We start from the raw sequence: 19,020 nt of genomic DNA, 5'->3' as shown, positions 1-19,020 counted from the left end.
ACCACACCAGACCATATGTGTAACTACCTGTGACTGCCCCCTACTGGATGAACGAAACATTGCATTTTTGGCCTCCTTCCAGGTTTTTTCTCACTTTCTGCTTCACGCCACAGCCCCGCCATGCCTCAGGCCCCGCGGTGGCATGGGTGAGCGAGGGCCCGCCATCGCCGCTTGCGGCTTTAATTGCAATTGAAATCGCGATGTCAGCCTGTGCAATTATAAAATCGCAAAAGAGACTTTTAATCGTAAAGGAGACATTTCAATTTAATTCAATTTAAATGTGTGTATGAAAACGTTTGGTAATTTGTGCACCATGAACGGAGACTGCTGTCAGTCTCTGTGTAGTCAGTGAAGCATGTGCAGTGCATGGTCGCATGACTTGCTGGTGTGCAGACCACAGACCAGGTGCAAATGGAAGCTAATAAGCAGGACAACACTGAACTGGTGGCCAAAAAGAAAGAAGAAGCTCGAACTCTGTTACATGGTGATGTTTTGGATTCAAGCTCAGCAACATCGAGCAGAAAGAGTTACTCTGTATAACATCTCAAATGAAAGTCTCTACAGCACGTGGCAATACAACACATTTATATCAGCAGCTTAAACAGCACAAAGTAAAATATGAATGCATCGCAGGTAAAGCACTAACTAATAAATAGACTTAAACTTAAAGCCAGCCTGTAAACAAAATAAAACACAAACCGACTCCATAACGTTCTGCTTGGCAATAGACATGATGCCCCTTTACTTGGTTAGCAAAGAGGGATTTCAGAAAATGATCTGGACCTGAGGATCACACGACAACATAGCCTTGGGCTTGAAAGAGGCATTGGCTGCATGTGTGAGGAGCGTCACGTTGTTATCACAACAGATAACTGCATTAACATTGTGAATGTGATGGAGCTTAATCGATGGACATAAACTTCACCATGCTATTGGTAAGTTAGATTGTCAAAATCATCAAAAATTATACACCCATGATACCATTTTGTTTATCATATCGCAATTTCAATCATAATTGCAATATTTTCCACAATAATCGCAATATGACTTTTTCACCAAATTGTGCAGACCTAATCCATAATTTAAAATGTATTACAAATGTAGTTATATATAAATACCATAACTCATTTCAATAATTTTCCCCACTTTTCTTCTCTTGTTACTAACACAACAAACATACCTGTAACTATAACCCTAACCCTAAAAAAAAATGCTTTCACTGCAATGCATCTAACACAAAGCTCTTCTTTCATTGTATCTACTTAAAGTATTTGTCTTACCTTTACGTATATATTGATACATCGTATGTACAAAATAATTCCACTGTAAGTTGTGGATTCATTCTTAGTGTTATATAATGTATATTAGCATTTTAGACAATTCAAGTTGTCACATTAAAATTGAAATTTCATTACCTATTTTTGCATGTTCAGTAATCTGTTTCAGAGCCGCAAAAAGATCTTTCCCCAAATTCTTGATATTTTCCAGGTCATCTTTCATGGAGTTAGACAGGTCCATCAGGTAGTAGAGATCAACTGGATAACCCTCAACTCTTTTGAAAGAAACACTGAATTTGTGAGGAAGCCCTGTAATCACAAAACAAACAAGTGGAAAAAAGAAAGAAAACAAGAAAACTACTTATATTGACGAATTCACAATATGAAATGAAAACATAGTAATATTTTGGAATTCATCTGTCAAGATTCTTAATCATTCAGGTTATAGTTATCCAATGAGGGTTGAATCAAGGTAAAGCTGGATGGAATGGTGGTACATAATATCATGGGTGTTGGATACATTGAAAATGTGGGTGGGACAATCTTGCAGAGGGGGAATACAATAAAGGTCCAATGCTGGATTAGATCTTGTGGCCTTGAGAATATAAAGCATGGGCCCTAACCCACTCATCTACCTGGTTTCTCTGCAATGCAATTTTTTAACAGTTACCTTACATAACAGTGTTGCTGCTGCCAGTCAGTATAGAGACTTTGTAACAAAAACAAAAAGACTGTGAGCAACGGGCAAACAAAATACAAACATTTAGTTAAATGCCCAACTTGGATTTTCAATAAACCAATCATTTCCTGAATACCTTGTTGTTACAGTGTGTGACCCACCTCAGCTTCCTGGCATTTGAGCATCAATGACAAGTTTGAGTCAGCTGTGCTCATGGGCAGTGAAAACATGGAATACAGTTTAATTGATTTGGGCATTCTGTCAATAAGCAAGCAGAATGGATTTGATAATGAAGCACTGACTAAGCGCTCTGAAAACAGTGCTGAGTGGATAGACTGATGCAATGATTTTCAACCTGGTAAAACTGAGGGGGTCGAAATGAATCATTTAAAAAAGTGGGTGGGACTTGCCCCTTCATATAATGGCTGTACACCCCTAACTTGAGGGCAACTGAACTTGGTAGAAGATAGTCAAATAAGTTTTGTGTCTCATCCACGGGGCTTCTCCGGTTCTAACTGACTGAAGAGGAGTCCTGGGCCTCTGTAGGGTTGTTATCAAGGCCTTTAATACTCCACCTCTTCACCAGTCAGTTAGGTATCTACAAGTATGTACCACCATATCCAGTTCCCCTCCTCAGATTTTGGAATTTATTACCTCAGACCCAGTCCAATTCGAATTCCACCCTAGAATGCGCTTCAATTTTACTAAATTTTACTGAATTTTTATTTATTTTTATCATATTTTTTGTCATATTTTTGTCAACAATTGTTGATACTTCTGACAGATACTTCTGTGGAGTAAAGAGTTTATTCAAGAGAAGAGCTTTTTTCATTGAAACGGAGCAAGTCTGGAGGACACCACCCTATTCCAGCTGAGTTGAAGAGGTGTTGTCGTGGTTGTCGTGCTGGTGCAAAAGTGAAGGCTTGGAAATGGAGATATAAGCCCTTTCTGCCATCAGTCATCATAGGAAATGTCAACTCTTTGCCCAACAAGAGTGATGAACTGGAGATATTGGTGAAGACTCAGAAAGTATACCGTGAGTGTAGTCTCATGTGTTTTACAGAAATGTGGTTGAATCAAAACATCTCAGTCTCCAATGTGGATCTACCTGGCTTCACTCTCATACGATCGGACAGAGATGCTAAAGCTAGTGGCAAGAAAAAAGATGGGGGCTTGGCTTTATTTGTGAACCAGAAATGGTGCAGTCCTGCACATGTTACTGTCAAGGAGAATTTGTGCTGTCCATATATTGAATTATTGGCAGTGAGACCATATTATGTACCAAGAGAATTCAGTCATATCATAACAATACTTGTATACATCTCACCCAAGGCAACTGTTGAAGTTCCATGTGAAGTTCTACATGACCCCGTTGCTAAGATACAGACTAAACATCCTGAGGCACTTTTGATAATATCAGCAGACTTGAATCATGTTTCCCTCTCCTCCCACCTGACTGGATTTACACAGTTTGTTAATTGTCCCACCAGAGAAAATAAAACCCTTGATCTGCTGTATGCCAATGTCAAAGAAGCTTACAGAGCCACTGCCTTACCACCACTTGGCAGGTCAGATCACAACTTAGTTCTTCTGGAGACTTGTTACAAGCCCTGTGTGTGGAGGCAGCCTGCAACTAAACTCACAGTCAGGAAATGGACACCAGAGGCTACGCAGGCTCTAAAGGACTGCTTTGAATATACAGACTGGAATGTGTTGCTGGAAACAGAGGAGAAGAGTATGGACATTGACAGACAGGTTGACTGCTTTACTGTTTACATCAACTTCTGTAGAGACACAGTCATACCTACAAAGACTGTACGCTGTTTCCACAATAACAAACCTTGGATTACTAGTGATATAAAGGCAATCCTCAGAAAGAAAAAGGCAGCTTTTGGAGATGGTGACAAAGCATGGCTCAAACAAAATACAATATAAGTTGAAGAAGAGACTAAAGATGGCAAAGGTGGAATACAAGAAGAAATTGGAGAGGAATCTACAGCACAGCAACATCCGTGAAATGTGGAGAGGAATCAACACCATCTCTGGTTACAACAACAAGAAAAGACAATCAGTGGTAGGTGATGTAGAAAGAGTTGATGAACTCAACAAGTTCTTCAACAGATTCAATACAGTGGCTTCACCCAATTCCAATGCTGCTTCTCCTCCTCTTCCTTTTCCTACTCTACCTCCTCCTCTTCAACATGGATACATCTCCAATGCAGCATCCACCCCACTTCTTACACCTGAGCCTCCACCCTTGTCTGTCACAGAGATGGGGGTGAGGTTGGAACTGGGAAGAGTTTGCTCTGGTAAGGCTGCTGGCCCAAATGGTGTGTGTCCAAGGCTGCTCAAAGACTGCCCAACTGTGTCAACCACAAATACAACTCTGAGTCCTGCCACATCCAGAAATATTCGGATGACACTGCTATTGTGGTATCAGGAATGCACAGGAATCTGAATATAGGGATCTGATAAAAGCCTTCAGTGACTGGAGTCACAAGAACTATCTCCTACTGAACACCTCAAAGACTAAGGAAATTATCATAGATTTCCGCAGGTTCAAGCCCCCTCTTCAGCCAGTGAATACTTGTGGGGTGGACATCAAGGTGGTGCCAAGTTATAAGTATCTAGGTATATACCTGGATAATAAGTTGGACTGGTCCCTAAACAAAGACGCTCTCTACAAAAAGGGGAGAGGGCAGAGCCTTCAATTTTTCTTAAAGCTGCAGTTGGTAAGTCTTATAAAAGTAACTTTTTGTCATATTTGCTAAGACTGTCACTATGTAAAGACAGCATTACATGAAACTAGTAATCTGTAATAAAACAAAAAAAAAACAGGCTCATTTAGCCCCATCGACTGCTCCGACTGCAAATTGGCAAATTGGCAGAATCCACTGCGACCGGACAAAAAGAACCAATCAGAGCCAGGATGGTGTCTGATGGAGTGTCTGACAGCTGTCAATCACTGCTCACGCACACAGCCCCCTCCCCCTTCCTCCTCAGCTCGGGAGAGCGGCTTCAGGAGCGAAGAGAAAGTAATGACGCAGCAACAACCATCAACGAGGACAAAACTACCGATACCTCCGTTACCAACAACAGCACGTCAGCCTCCTCTGGGGGAGGGACTTTGGAGGCAGTGCAGGAGTGCAGCGGAGAGGGAGGGGGAGGGATCTGAAAGTTGTACTTCTTCAAATTTGATGCTATGTTCTCTCTCTCCTCAAAGTTACCAACTGCAGCTTTAAGGAAGCTCAGATCTTTTGACATCTGTAGTAAGATGCTGCAGATGTTTTATCAGTCTGTGGTGGCAAGTGTGTTGTTTTATGCTGCAGTCTGCTGGTGAGGTAGCATCAGACACAAAGATGCAAGGCGGCTGGACAAACTAGTCAAAAGAGCTGGCTCTGAAGGACGGAGAGATTTAAAAGATCCTTTGCTCCTACAGACATCAGGCTGCCTAATGGCGCTTTTCCACTACACAGTTCCAGCACGACTCGACTCAACTCGGCTCGGCTCAACTCGGTTTTTTTTGCGTTTCCACTAGGGATAGTACCTGGTACCTGGTACTTTTTTAGTACCTGCTCTGCCGAGGTTCCAAGCGTGCCGAGCCGATACTAAATGTGACGTCAACAGACTGCCGGCCACTGATTGGTCAGAAGAGTTGTCGCTGGAAGAGTCATGAGCCGTCCCACACAAGAATCAAACCCTGCATTTTTAAATACTGGCAACAGCGTTAGAGCTATACGGCTCAATTTTCTTGCTTTGTGTGTGACAGAAAGCCACATACAGCAGCAAGTACACCACTGCCTCAATGTCCTCCATTGTTTATGTGTTTTGTGTCGCGTATAAAACGAAGTCACGGCAGTTTCGCAGAGCCGTGCTATGAAGACCCCTCCCACGTTGAGTGGGTACTTTTTTGTAATGGAAAAAGTCGTTCCTGGAACCGCACTGAGTCGAGTCGAGCAGAGTCGAGCCAAGTAGTGCTAGAACTGTATAGTGGAAAAGCGCCATAATTCTTTAATAATTTACAGAAGAGCTAACAGACTAATTGAATTTCCCCTCGGGGATAAATAAAGTCATTTTGAATTTTGAATTTTGAATTTGAATTTTGAAATCAAGATAATAACCCTGGAACACACAACTGAATCTGGAAATCAAACTCAAGTATCAAACTCAAGTATCAAACTCAAGTATCAAACTCAAACTCACCAGGTCGCAGGTTCAGCTTAATCGTCTGTGGACTCAGCTGGATAGGCTCCTGCTCGCTGAATGACCCGGACAGAGGCACTTCCTTGACAACTTTTAGATTGTTTTTAGGGGAAATTATTTCTTCCTCCTCGCAGCCTCTGTCCATCAAATTAGCCTTGGTGTCACAGCGGGCTGCTTCCTGCTTACCTGCTTTGGTGAAATTCTGTACAAAGGAATGCAAAAAGAAAAGACATTTCTTACTGTATTTCATAATAATTGTAAAATACTGTAAAATATTCATCCCTTGCATGTAAATTAAGAGTCAATAGGGTCAAATGATACATATGACATATCAAATGATGTTTCTGATGTTATTCCTGAGCTTGACTTTGAGACTCACAGATTCAGTGAGAGCAGTGCATGTGGAGTTCAGCACAGGAGATACCTTACATTTATCTAGGTCTGTTTTATTAGGTCACGTTGCTAAAATTGCTGAAGCAAGCTCTGTAACATGTGCAACATTAGCTAACTACCAGCTCCAGTCCATACTCCTCTGTGGGCAACAATGTCCTGCTGGTAGGAAAGAAGCAGTGAGAACCAGCAATTAAACTCAAGATTTGATTCAGTTTAGTGAATTAAACCTTAGCTGAAATGAGTAGTGGTTTATAAACCCTCTGACTGTACAATCACAAATGGGAAGGAAGGAGACCTGGAATCAAATGTCTCAGCAGATGGAGAAGCGAGGTGTGTCAATGTGTAACACTAAAACCAGTTTAAACACATTTTATTGTGTTCGATTGTAATAATGTCTGTCTTTCTAGTTATTAAGAAATGGATAATAAAATCAGCTCCTATATTTTACCAGTCACATTGCCTCGCTAAATTATTTGTTTGTTTCACAGATAGTGATGAGTGATGAGAAAACCAGCCAAAAGCTCCAGTGAGGCCCTATCTTTTCTATCCCTTTCACTTGCACTATCATGCAGTTCACATTTACATGTGCAAAATGCTTTTTTATAAGATTAGCGTGGCTCCTTTAGGAGACAGGGCAGCATGTGTGTGTGCATATGGAGTGTGTGGACCAGCAAGAGAGAACAAGCGGGTGATACGAGTGACAGTTAATATAGCACAGGCCAAGCAGAAATATGGGTCAGTAGCAAGCAGTAAAAGTGGTCAGTTTGAACAGTAAAAGTGCAGTGTAAATCACATTGATCTGTTAATAAAGGCTACTGCGTCTCAAGACCAAGGAGAGCTCCTGTGTGTTGCTTTCCCACTGCTGGTAAACATGAAGAGGGTTAACCCCATAGTGAACAGCATCAGCTTCAGCCCTGAAAGTAAACAAATCTCAGCTGTGCTTTCTGATTACGAGCTAAAACAGGAATGGCTAACAACTTGTTTCCAAGCTAGACTGTTACAAATCTGTCAGTTTTGTAATATAAATGTTACAAATAAAATACAGCAATACTTAATTGAATATCTATTCTTTTGTGTTTACTACTTTTTTTATTTGTATGGATAAAATTAAATTACACATTGTGACACTTCAATACCACCAACAGTTTCCATTACAGTGATTTTGGTTGAAAATCTATGGATATCTGCCTGCCTCCATGGACTAACCGAGTACAACCTATGTATCAGAAACGCTGCTTTGTATTAAGAAGTAGGTGAAACAGTTTACTAGAATTTTAGCCTCGTTGTGATTCTTTCACCGAACCAATCATACATAGTGTCAGAAGAGGGATACTGTCTGTGAAATAAGTGATGGAAATATTCATCTGCGCATGCCAGTTTGTTTACATGTATGAGGCTGACTTTCACTATGTTGAACTGCAAGGAAACTAGAAAGTGGCCCCTAAGCATTACATTGCACCCTGTTTTCCAGCTTCCAAATTAAGCACTCTTGCTCAATATTGGACCATTACAATTAAAGCTGCAAGCAGCGATCATTGGGCCCCTCACACCCCCACGCATGACTGTGATGCAGTCAAAGGACTTGCATTGTGGGTAAATTGATGTCTTCAGATCTGACTTTATTTTGATGGAGCTAATTTTATTTCATAACAGTTATGAATAAGTTAATAATTCATGTCAGACATCTGATATATGTGAAATATGGGATGAAGTCAGCTAAATTGGGACACTTTTTGTTTAATTGCATGGGAAACTGACAAAAGCAAAAATGGGCCACTAAAATTGAAAGTGAAACAGTAATTTCTGATAAAACAATCTAATAAACTTTCATTTCAAAACACATCTATGCACTATAACAATATATTATTAATGTTAAATTGCATCAAAACAACTTTCATAAAAAAGATTCAATGGTCTTGCAAGAGAGTGTGTGATCACTTTTTGGTTTCTCTGGACTGTCTTCCTATAATTACTTCATGCTCCCCTCTTCCTCTCCTTTACCCACTAATTGTATTAACAGATTCTTCCCTCACTGACATCCTTTATTTTCCATTCTGTTTCTTTCTTAACCTCTTCTCTACTCCCTGTTTTATTGTTTGACATTGTCTCTAATCATAAGTTTAATGTTACTTTCCTTAAACATCTGTCACTTCTTTATTTACATGCCTCTTTCACTTTTTCCCTTTTAAGTTTGTGTGGTGTATGTGCACAAATCATGCTGGCACATACAGTGAGTGAGTGTGTGTGTGTGTGTGTGTGTGTGTGTATGTGTGCATGCATGTCAAGAATGCACACACACACACACACTCATATGCACAGACGAACATAGTTGTGTACACACAAACACACACCTGGGGGGGAAATGGGAAACAGGCATATCATACATGCATAATATAATAATTTGTTAATAATATAAATATTTATTAATAAGAGGAACCATTAAAATATCCGCTAAAACTCAATTCACATTAAAGTAAATTGGGCCAGTAACTAAAAATGCTTTTTCATAAAAAGTAAGTGTATTTTGCAAAAGATCAGCATTTTATCTGATAGAGGCTATTAAGATATTTATAATGGATCACTACTTCTAGATGTTTGTTTCTTTATTATTGAGTTATCAACCTTATCACTGACAAGTAAGATTTGGCCAGGCACCTAAACACGCTGTTTTCTTCAACAGTCTTGATATGAGGCATTGTCCTGCCCACCTTAGCAATCAATTGTTACATATAAAGTACCGTTGTGGCAAGAATTTGATATAATTTGCAGTCTGTTAATGTTTAAAGAGTTAAGATGCTCAGACCTTAAATGGCCCATTTTACCTGATGGCTCAAAAGAATATTAGACATTTTATTTACATAGCATATTTAGAATAATTTAGAAGCTAAAAAGAATAATTTAGAAGCTAAAAAGAATTAGAATAATTTAGAAGCTAAAAAGAATAATTTAGAAACTAAAAATAATTACATTGTTTCAAGTGGTTTGATTATCCATGATTGTCCACTAGGTCCAGCTAACTCAACAAGAGCAGAAGAAAAACACAATAGAAGAAGATGAGTTGAACTATATGTTAGTTGTCAGTCAAGCTCTTTACTTTAGCTTTCTTAACGTGTAAAAACCTTTTTTGATTCAATAAAGAAGCATGTCTCATTTTAAGTCCAGAGTCTCGTCTCATTTTTTTTGAAGTTAGACTAAGCTACAACAGGGGTGAAATAACACTTCCTGTGTCGACCATGTGGCACTCGAGAACATCCATTAATTCTATGTAATTTTGTAGTATATGATGTGGAGAACACACCCTGTAAATTACATGTAAATCTGATTATGTTTGTCACATGAAGCTGACTTCCAGTTTCCAGTAGGGGGTGCCAAGACTCAATATTGAAAATAGCTATGTTCAGGCCAGGACTCTTATCAACCAAGAAATTTGGTGCAGATTGGAATATGTCTGTTAAAGTTACAACTTCCCTCTTCATGGCAATACATTGTTTGTTGTCTTGCCATGGCAACAGTGTATGATGAAGACTTGATTTTTATCTAAGTCAGTTTGAAAGGAGAGGATTGAAACTTGATATTTCCTAGGGCGCACTGTTGAGCTATTTTGTCCTGTAACAGCCAAAGACCCATATCGGTGATCAAGTTTTGTTACTTTTGAGTAATGTGCAAATGTTCCTAAATTTTTTAGCATTCCTAGCACATAAATGCTAAAAGTAATTAGGGGTGCTATTGAGCTGCTTTGCCAATAGCACCTCCCAAGCCCATTTGCGGTTTCAAATGGAAATACTTATTAGTTTGAACATACGTGCAAGGTTTCATGAATTTTTGCACATCCTACAGGCCTCAAATATGTGCTCATACATTGCAAATTGATGTACAAAATCCAAAATAGCTGACTTTCTGTTGGATGAAATATCCAGGTGTACTGAAGAATGCAATAATTCCACATCAAAGACACTGCCCTCAAACTCCACCCGGGGGCACTATGGAGCCACACCCAAGCTCAATCACTAATGATAATGATAAGAATAATAAATAAGAAGAAGAAGAAAAAGAAGAAGAAGAATGATGATGATAACAATTATAATTAAAGCTGCAAGCAGCGTTAGTGGTGCTAGAGAACACCCAACAAGTATATGTCATGTTGTAGTGTACGATGTGGAGAACACACCATGTGAATTTCATGTAAATCGGATGATATTTGTCATATGAGGCTGACTTCCTGTGTCCAGTAGGTGGCGCTATGAATATGAGTTAGTATTGACGCATAGACGCTTTGAGGGCGGGACCCTTATCATGCGTGAGCAATTGGTGTAACTTTGAACTCAAAATAGCCGACTTCCTGTTGGACAGGAGGCTTTTTTGTGATTCTAGTCATGATACATATGCATACCAAATGTCTTTAATGTAGGTGTATGTAGGAGGCGGGGCTTCAATTTTGAAATGTTCCAGGGGGCGCTGTCGAGCCATCTTGCCACGTAAAAGGCCCAGACCCATATCAGAAGTCAATATTTGTGACTCTTGATGAATGTGCAAAATATGGCGTGTGTAGGAGTTTGTAGGTACGTACAAATGTGAAAATGCATTAGGCGTTTGGGGGCGCTATGGAGTCCCCTGGTCACACCCAGGCCCAATCACGTTGAAACTTAAACATTTTCACCAGGTGTGACGTGTGCAAAGTTTCATGAGTTTTCCGGTATGTTTAGGCCGCCAAAAATGTGCTTCTTTGCATGGAAAAAGAACTTGAAAAATAATAATTCCTACAGATTCGATAGGGCCTTCGCACTGATAGCGCTCGGGCCCTAATAATAATACATTCGGATCCAATAGGGCCTTTGTACCGTTTTGTGCTCGGGCCCTAACAACCTTTGTCATCATTAGTCACATACACCCAAAATAATTCCCTTTAAAATTATAACCAATCCACATGAAACATTTTTTTAAAGTATTTTTGATGTCCATCACTCATGTGTCACAGAACAGATATGCGTTCCTTCTATTAGACTCATCAATCTCTGAGATGACTCTGAGTTGTCCCCCTTACATTTTTTTATGCTCCAAATCTATTTTTTTTACTCCTCTGGCATGTTTAGTAAAGCTCATTTCCACAGAAATCTATTTAAATCATAAAAATATCCTGTTTAATACATTTTAATACAATTTATTAAGGGTATCCGTATTGACCGATTGGCTCCTAGTCTGCCTGTGAGCTTGACACTGTCCAGTTAATTCATCTGGAGCTGCTGCTGGCAGGCTGGTTCTATGGACAAAGATGTCTGAAGAAAGGTCAGAGTTGGTGTGGACTGAACACTTTCTCATTCGCTTTCTATGTGGATTTCTAGCAAAACCTTGAGACTTGCTGGGCTTCATGTCCTCTAAATCCAGATAATATGAAATGGTATGAAACAGCTCCTTGCAACTGATTTTATTTACACATATATTACAGATACAGATATACAGATACAGCATACAGCACTGGAAGACCTATGAACCATGGACTTACCAGCTTCTGGCACCACATACAGTCTGGGCCAGATCTGATACAGTCACTGCAGGAGTTGACCACAGACTTCGAGCAACTTTCCCCATTTTGACACAGTCCTAGAAAGAAAAACACAAACTATATTCAACACAGTCACACAAAGAAATTGTAAAATGAGCACAAATTCATAATTGAAAATGTTTATTGTTTTATGTTGACTTGAATAGAAATACTTTTTGTAGGGATGGGCAGATCAACACCTGGAGTATCTATAAATTAACATTAAGCCCTGTTTTTCCCAGAATTAATATGCTCACAATTATATTCTGCTTATATTGTGCCTTGTAGTGTGTGTGGGTGGGGGGGTATTGTCCATAGCTCTTGGAAAGAGCCTGTTGGTCTGATCATGCATAGTTTTTCAGCCTGCCTGAGGGAAGTGTTGTCAACGGGGACATCTCATGACGAGGCCCGTTTATGGAGACAGCTTGACTGGATGTCACTCAGATGTGAAAGTGGGGAGTGGATAATCCACTGAGCTGTTTCAACTACTTACTGCAAGTCTTTCCAGACCAGTACAAGACTGTTTAGCAGTATGTTAGGATGCTTTCAATTGTGCAGCGGTAGAAGTTGATGGACAGCTTTTGAGGGAGTCTGTTGCACGTCACAGTCCTCAGGAAAAAGAGTTGCTTCTGGGCCTTTTTGATCAGACAGAAGGTGCTCAGGGTCCAGATTAGGGTCTGTGAAGGACTGGCCGACCCCTAGCTTTGTGCAGGAACTGAAAAGCTTTTTGGAGCTGTCCTCCTACTACAGGAGGTTAGTGAGCGAGTTCTCATGCATAGCTATTCTGGTTGCTGCAAAATGAGGAAATTTGTATGTGGACAGAGGAGAGATTAAGGAGTTAGACGATGTTATGAGGGGCTAGTGTAGAGCTGACAGCAGGCGATTTTGTTATTTTGCCGTTGGCTACAGCCTAGAGTAGCCTGTGTTATTGTGCATTATAAAAGTTGCTCCACGCTACCTTGGCAAGGGCATTACAGTATATTAAGTTGTTGTTAGATGTGTAGGATGTGTGAGGTTGCAAAGTTGCAGAATGCATTTATTGTATATACAAACCTGAAAAGGACAATTGATGATGGTAATGACATATTTTGATGTATTTTGATGCTGGTAGGCCCAGGTGACAGCCAAGTAACATTGTACAACATTATTTTTTGTAAGTATTTCTGACACATTACAGGCCATCTTGAGAGGACGTTGAAATAATGGTGTGTTCTATTTATACTCAGAAATCTGTATTTCCCATTTCCGAGTTGGAAATTTCAAAGGGAATGACCCCTGATGACCCCCTATTTTTTCCAATTTGCTCTGACTGCCTGAAGAACATTTCTTTTCTGTGGCCAGTTTTTGCATCTTCAAGACCAAGGCTACCTGGATTTACTGCAAGTGAAACTAAACTTGTCTTTAATATGTCTTGAGCATTTTGTTAGATAGCTGTTTTGTTTGGCTTTTAATTCTTAAGATACCCAGTGATAAAATAGTGTTATGTTGTATACCGTATATTATAACAGAGGGACAAAAAGCTCCATAAGTTTTACTATTGACTCCTTTTGCATTTCATGTATTGATTCATCAATATAACAAATACTGATAGATAGAGATAGATTTGCAAATAAATAATGTAATGTACTTATTAAAACTTACCATTCCTGGCCACGAGGATTAAAATAAGTAACAAACACCGATCCATTTCCTGATGACAAAAAAAAACATGCATTAAAATATATGAAACAAGTATCCCTAAAAATAGAAATCATCCTGGAAACACCTGGAAAAATATAACATACTTTAGCATATTTTATATTTCAGAATGTGTACCCTAAAATGATCTTAATTTTACAGTTTAGATGCAAATTTCATCATTGTTACTTGATAAATATCAACCCAGATTTGGAATTAGTTCATGTATAATTGAATTAATTTAATGAATTAAATTCATAGATTCTTTTGCATTTAGGGTAAATTGATTGGATGATGAAGCTATAGACTGCACCAGAAAGAGGCTACAGGCCCAGATGGATCATCCCCAGTGTCCTGAAGGCCTATGCTGATCAGCTGTGCTAATGACATGAGGAGCTGTAGTTCCATCCAACACATTTAAAACCAAATTAAAGTCTGCTAGCTTCTCAGCTCTGTAACCACTGACTGTACATTGTATATGACGTGCTATTGTGTGTAGCTTTGTATTTTTATATGTATCCTATGTGTTTTTTGCCTTGAAATATTTGTTATTGTGCTGTTATAATGTTTTAATATTAACATAAGGGACTGCAGAAAATGGTACAGTATATCAAATGGTAACATTTAAGTTTAACACTCTACATGGTCCAAATGGACAAATTACTACTACAGATGTAGAACTTTTTCTGTGTGTGCTTTGATAGATGAGGCCCCTGGTATGAGGAATCAGCTATGAGCTTTAATTGGACTTTCATAGAAGTAACAAGGTGAGTGAAATACTGTATCAGTTTTAATGTGTGGATTAGAAATATAAGTGTATCCATGTAAACAACAAAGTACTAACTGTGGCCACATTTAGGTGTGTCCATATGCTGATATACTAAAACACTAACAAGCTGAAAAAGACCTGTGCAATTTCCTATCTAAACCTTTCACACATGAATCAAAACAGGTACACATTTACAATATGATAACATTAATCTAAATACACTGAATGAGATGTGTACCAGGGTACGAAAAAAGTTGGTTTTGTAATAATGAGCGACTAAATGTAATGATCTCTCATCCTTTGAATAGTGTCATTTCCTGTATTCTAAAATGGAGCCTTTTGTTGCACTGTGTCAACACTTTCAACACCATAAAAGGCAGAAAGCAACAGCATAGGGTTGTGTCATCAGTACATTTCCGCTTTTTGACTCAGCCATAAAGAAGTGTTCATGAGAAAGGAGAATACATTTATCTTGTATGTTTCTGTATTTGTTCTACAGTATTTTGTGTACATTCTCAAAATGTCAACACCTGTAAAAAAAATTATACAATGATAATCATAAGACCACGTTTACTTATAAAAAAGCTTTACTCATAAATGCTTGTCTTAGAACAAGCCAGGTTCCCAAATGGACATTTTTTGTAATTTGCTCCAAATTTTGCCATAAAAGATTATATTCATTATTCTTGACAAAGTTTTGTCAAAGGCTTTACAGTATTATCATAATTATTATTGCTATATAAAAATCTTAATGCCACAGTGTAATCAAACATTCCATAAAATGAAGAATTACTAATGCAGAGTTAAGGGTTTGACAACAGTCCACATTTAGATATGGACTGAAGTCACACTGCGTTGATACTCTGCCCCATATCCACCTCAAATGTGTGATACTTGGATGAAATTTACATTCACCATACATTCACCATATTTGGCAGCTGAGAGGTTACATATATGGCTCTATGTTAAACCATGGAGGTGCTTACTAGGGGGGTTAGAGTGTCCACTGGGCCAGATGTCTCAGGCAAAAAGCACAATGACGCAGTAAAACAACCTGAACCCTTGGTCAACAGGTTCAACAGGTTCTCGTAATATACTCATACTAAGAAAAGAAAATGCACTTAAGTCCTCTACCTCCACCACAGTCCTCTTTCAAAAACATTTTGCACCGAGTGTTTATCTGAAACTAATGTAACTAATGTTTTTAGTGCCAAAGTTCCTCTTTTTGTTTCTACACATCCACCACTGCTCAACAGGGAAACACTGGCAGACATCCACTTGATATGACTAACTCACACTGCTGAAGCCTCATGTAACACATTTGAAGGAGAAAAACCTCTTTCAGCGATGATGTGTTTTAAAAGTCTTGAAAAATTAGAAATCTATCCTTTGAAGTAGTGAAGCAGCAAAGAAGAAGATAACATAATATTGCGTAAGATAGAGGAAAGGTCAAAATCCAATTAGTAATAAACAATATTTAGTCCAGACTGTTAGATCCATGGGAAACCCCACAATTTAATTTTTTTTATTTTACGAAATAATAGTGCTATGAATGGTTTCATAAGATAGATAAGTGACAGATTTGATTTTAAATGTCAAGGGCAATGTTGACGGAATGCCCTGTCATCAAAATAATCCACGTACAATGCCAAATTAATAAATCCTCGAAATTAAATGTTCCAGTTCATTGCAAAGCCCAAACAATCAAAAGTAGTCAAGTTCTAATTTAGATGGATGTTAATAACTTTAGATGCCTTTCTCTTTTTTCATGAGTCGAAAGAATTAAATATACTATCTGAGAAGCAGATATGGCTATGTCATTATTACCTATTACAATAGATTATTATGAATATAAATTATTAGTATTTATAATGTAACAAAAGAGACTATATTAATCATTGGTTCATTTGGTTTATAAATAGGACTGACCACTGTCTTCATGAGTTGTTCCTGATTAAGTCAAAGCGTCATAAAGCTAGTAACTGCTTATTCAGTACTAATTACTAAAACATTAGTTACTCTTTTTGTGTTCCCTCAAGTAAAGTGATACATAAAACGGAAAAGTTACTAAGTTGTCCTTTAATACTTTGTAGGTTCATTGATGAACTTGAATTTAAAGTATTAATAAAACTTTTTTTATTTTCACTTTTCATGAAAACAGACAACTGAGTGTTTACATATCAGGCAATCATTTATTTTTTATGTATCTGCCAACACAATGACCACATTGATATTTTTGCTTGTTAGCAGCTCATATAGACAGGTAATATGATATGATGTTGGAGAAATTAGGTGCTCTTGTACAGGAAATAGCAACATCTTTAGCTGACATGAAAATTAATTAAAAAATGAAATTCACATAATATTATTACATAGCTCTGGATTTATAAACAAAATTGAAAATGTAGTTAACGAAAATGTGTCCCTCAGTTAATGAAAATATGTCCCTCAGTAGTTATTTCAGTAACTTCCTCTCAGACACCAGCCAGAACGGGAAATGTTGTCTTCCTCATTTAGATTAATATAAATTCTCATTCTGTCACAAACCTGTGGTGCAACTATGCTTTATTTTGGCAGCCTGACTTCAGTGACTTTATTTAATACTATGCAATACACGGTGAATCACAAAATATCTAATTGTGTAAAGCCAAATTTCCTTTGTCCTTCTTCAGCCTTAACTTGAAACACAAGACTACCAACTGCTCAGGTAGGAGTAACAACATTTAAAGGTCAAGAGCATGAGAAGAGTCAAGAAGCTCTTTAGTTACAAATACAAACTATTTCAATACAGAAACAAACTTACCAGAATCCGGCAGATGCAGCTGCAGCTGCAGCTTGATTTGTGGTTGACAGTTGTGTGTGGATGAAGGCACTCCACCCAAAAGAAACAGGAAGTGTGCAGCAACAGTGTGCAAGAGAACAGCAGGGGTTGGGTCACAGAGTAGACCACACATTACAGCTAGATCTTAAAAATATACTGCACAGAAAACTGTTGTTGGTATTAAATTTAAAAAGGGAGGTCAATCACCAAGGACTAATTTACTACTTCTTCTACTACTCTTTATGATGGTATGTTTTGCATATATAGGCTGACAGTCATGGGTGAAGAAGGCATACAGGATAGGGTTTAGGACACAACCCTGAGGAACACCAGTGTTCAGGATGAAGGTGGATGATGTTTGTTTTCCCAGCCTGCCAATCTGGGGACATTTGATTGGGAAGTCCAGGATACAGTTGCAGATGGTTGTGTTCAGGCCCAGTCCATGAAATTTAGAATCTAGGGTGTTGGGGATGACGGTGTTAAGGCTGAACTAATGTCCAAGAAGAGCATCAGCTGCTCAAGTATAGTGTGGAGGGTAACACATCTTCTGTTGATCTGTTTTCCCATTAGGTAAATTGGTTATGGTCTAGTGTGGCAGGGATGGAATGTTTAATCTGGGCCATTAATCTCTCAAAGCATTTGGCTATCACTGGCGTGAGTGCAATTGGGCAATAGTCATTTAAACAACTAACGCTTTTTTGCTTGGGAATAGGCAAAATGATTGTTTTCTTTGAGACAAGTTGGGACAACAGTGTGGTTCAGGGAAAAGTTGAAGATGTTAGTGAAAACTTCTGCCAACTGATCTGCAAATGCCTGAATTACCCGCCCCGGGAGGCCGTCTGGTCCAGCTGCCTTCCTCGTGCTGATGTTGCGCAGTGACCTCATTTGAGTCCAGAATGAGTCCCTGATGATCTGGTGGCAGCCTGTCCATTACCCTTGTGTTATTATCTGGGGTGGCTATGGCTCAGGAGGTAGAGCGGTTGTCCTCTAATTGGAAGATCGGCGGTTCCTCCAGTCCACATGTCGATGTGTCCTTGGGCAAGACACTTAACCCGTAATTGCTAATAGCTTCCTCCTGATGTGCAGGTTGGCACCCTGCGTGGTAGCTCATGCCATCAGTGTATGAATGGGTGAATGAAATGTAGTGTAAAGCACTTTCAGTGGTTGCAAAGACTAGAAATGCGCTATATAAGTACAGTCCATTTACCATCTGTATCAAAGAGGGCAAAGAACCTGTTGGTTTTTATTTAATTAGAATTTACATTTGCAACATTTGTTTTTTTCAAATGCTCCTGAAAATGTCAAATGGTGTAACCATCTAAATCACATACAGTGTATTTAAGTGCATTTATAAAAAGAATTACTTCATTTTAAAACATCAAATGAAAAGAACAAAAAATTGAATATTCCTTCATTAAAATGTTAATGCGTTTTATCAATATTGAGAAAATGTGTTTTAAAAAAAACATTTTGTTGCATTGCATTTATTCCACATTTTAGTTCACATTTATGTTCCTGTACATAATCAGATTTTTATGAAAACATACTGCTTACACCTGTGGGACACTGGGTTGCATCAATGGATGAAACCAGTAATTTTCATAAAAATCTGATGTCTGACCATGTTCCTTCTACAGTCAAACATCACTGTTTGTTGAAGAA

At 38.6% G+C, this 19,020-nt stretch overlaps 1 protein-coding gene across 1 annotated transcript in view; it reads right to left on the bottom strand.

Moving 5' to 3' along the window:
* The window catches only part of itgb2 (integrin, beta 2), a 39,815-nt gene extending 22,350 nt beyond the window's left edge, over positions 1-17,465 (bottom strand). The window contains exons 1-5 of the mRNA XM_062431192.1: positions 17,341-17,465; positions 13,733-13,781; positions 12,053-12,150; positions 6,160-6,361; positions 1,416-1,586 (exon numbers count right to left, since the gene is read on the bottom strand). Coding sequence (XP_062287176.1) covers positions 1,416-1,586; positions 6,160-6,361; positions 12,053-12,150; positions 13,733-13,778 — 517 coding nt within the window. The 5' untranslated portion in view covers positions 13,779-13,781; positions 17,341-17,465. The remainder of the gene's footprint in view (positions 1-1,415; positions 1,587-6,159; positions 6,362-12,052; positions 12,151-13,732; positions 13,782-17,340) is intronic.
* Between the last annotated feature and the right edge of the window lie 1,555 nt (positions 17,466-19,020).

The sequence above is a fragment of the Scomber scombrus genome, chromosome 13, assembly GCF_963691925.1.
Source record: "Scomber scombrus chromosome 13, fScoSco1.1, whole genome shotgun sequence".
NCBI classification, from domain to species: Eukaryota; Metazoa; Chordata; class Actinopteri; order Scombriformes; family Scombridae; genus Scomber; species Scomber scombrus.
This window is presented reverse-complemented; position numbering and strand designations above follow the sequence as displayed.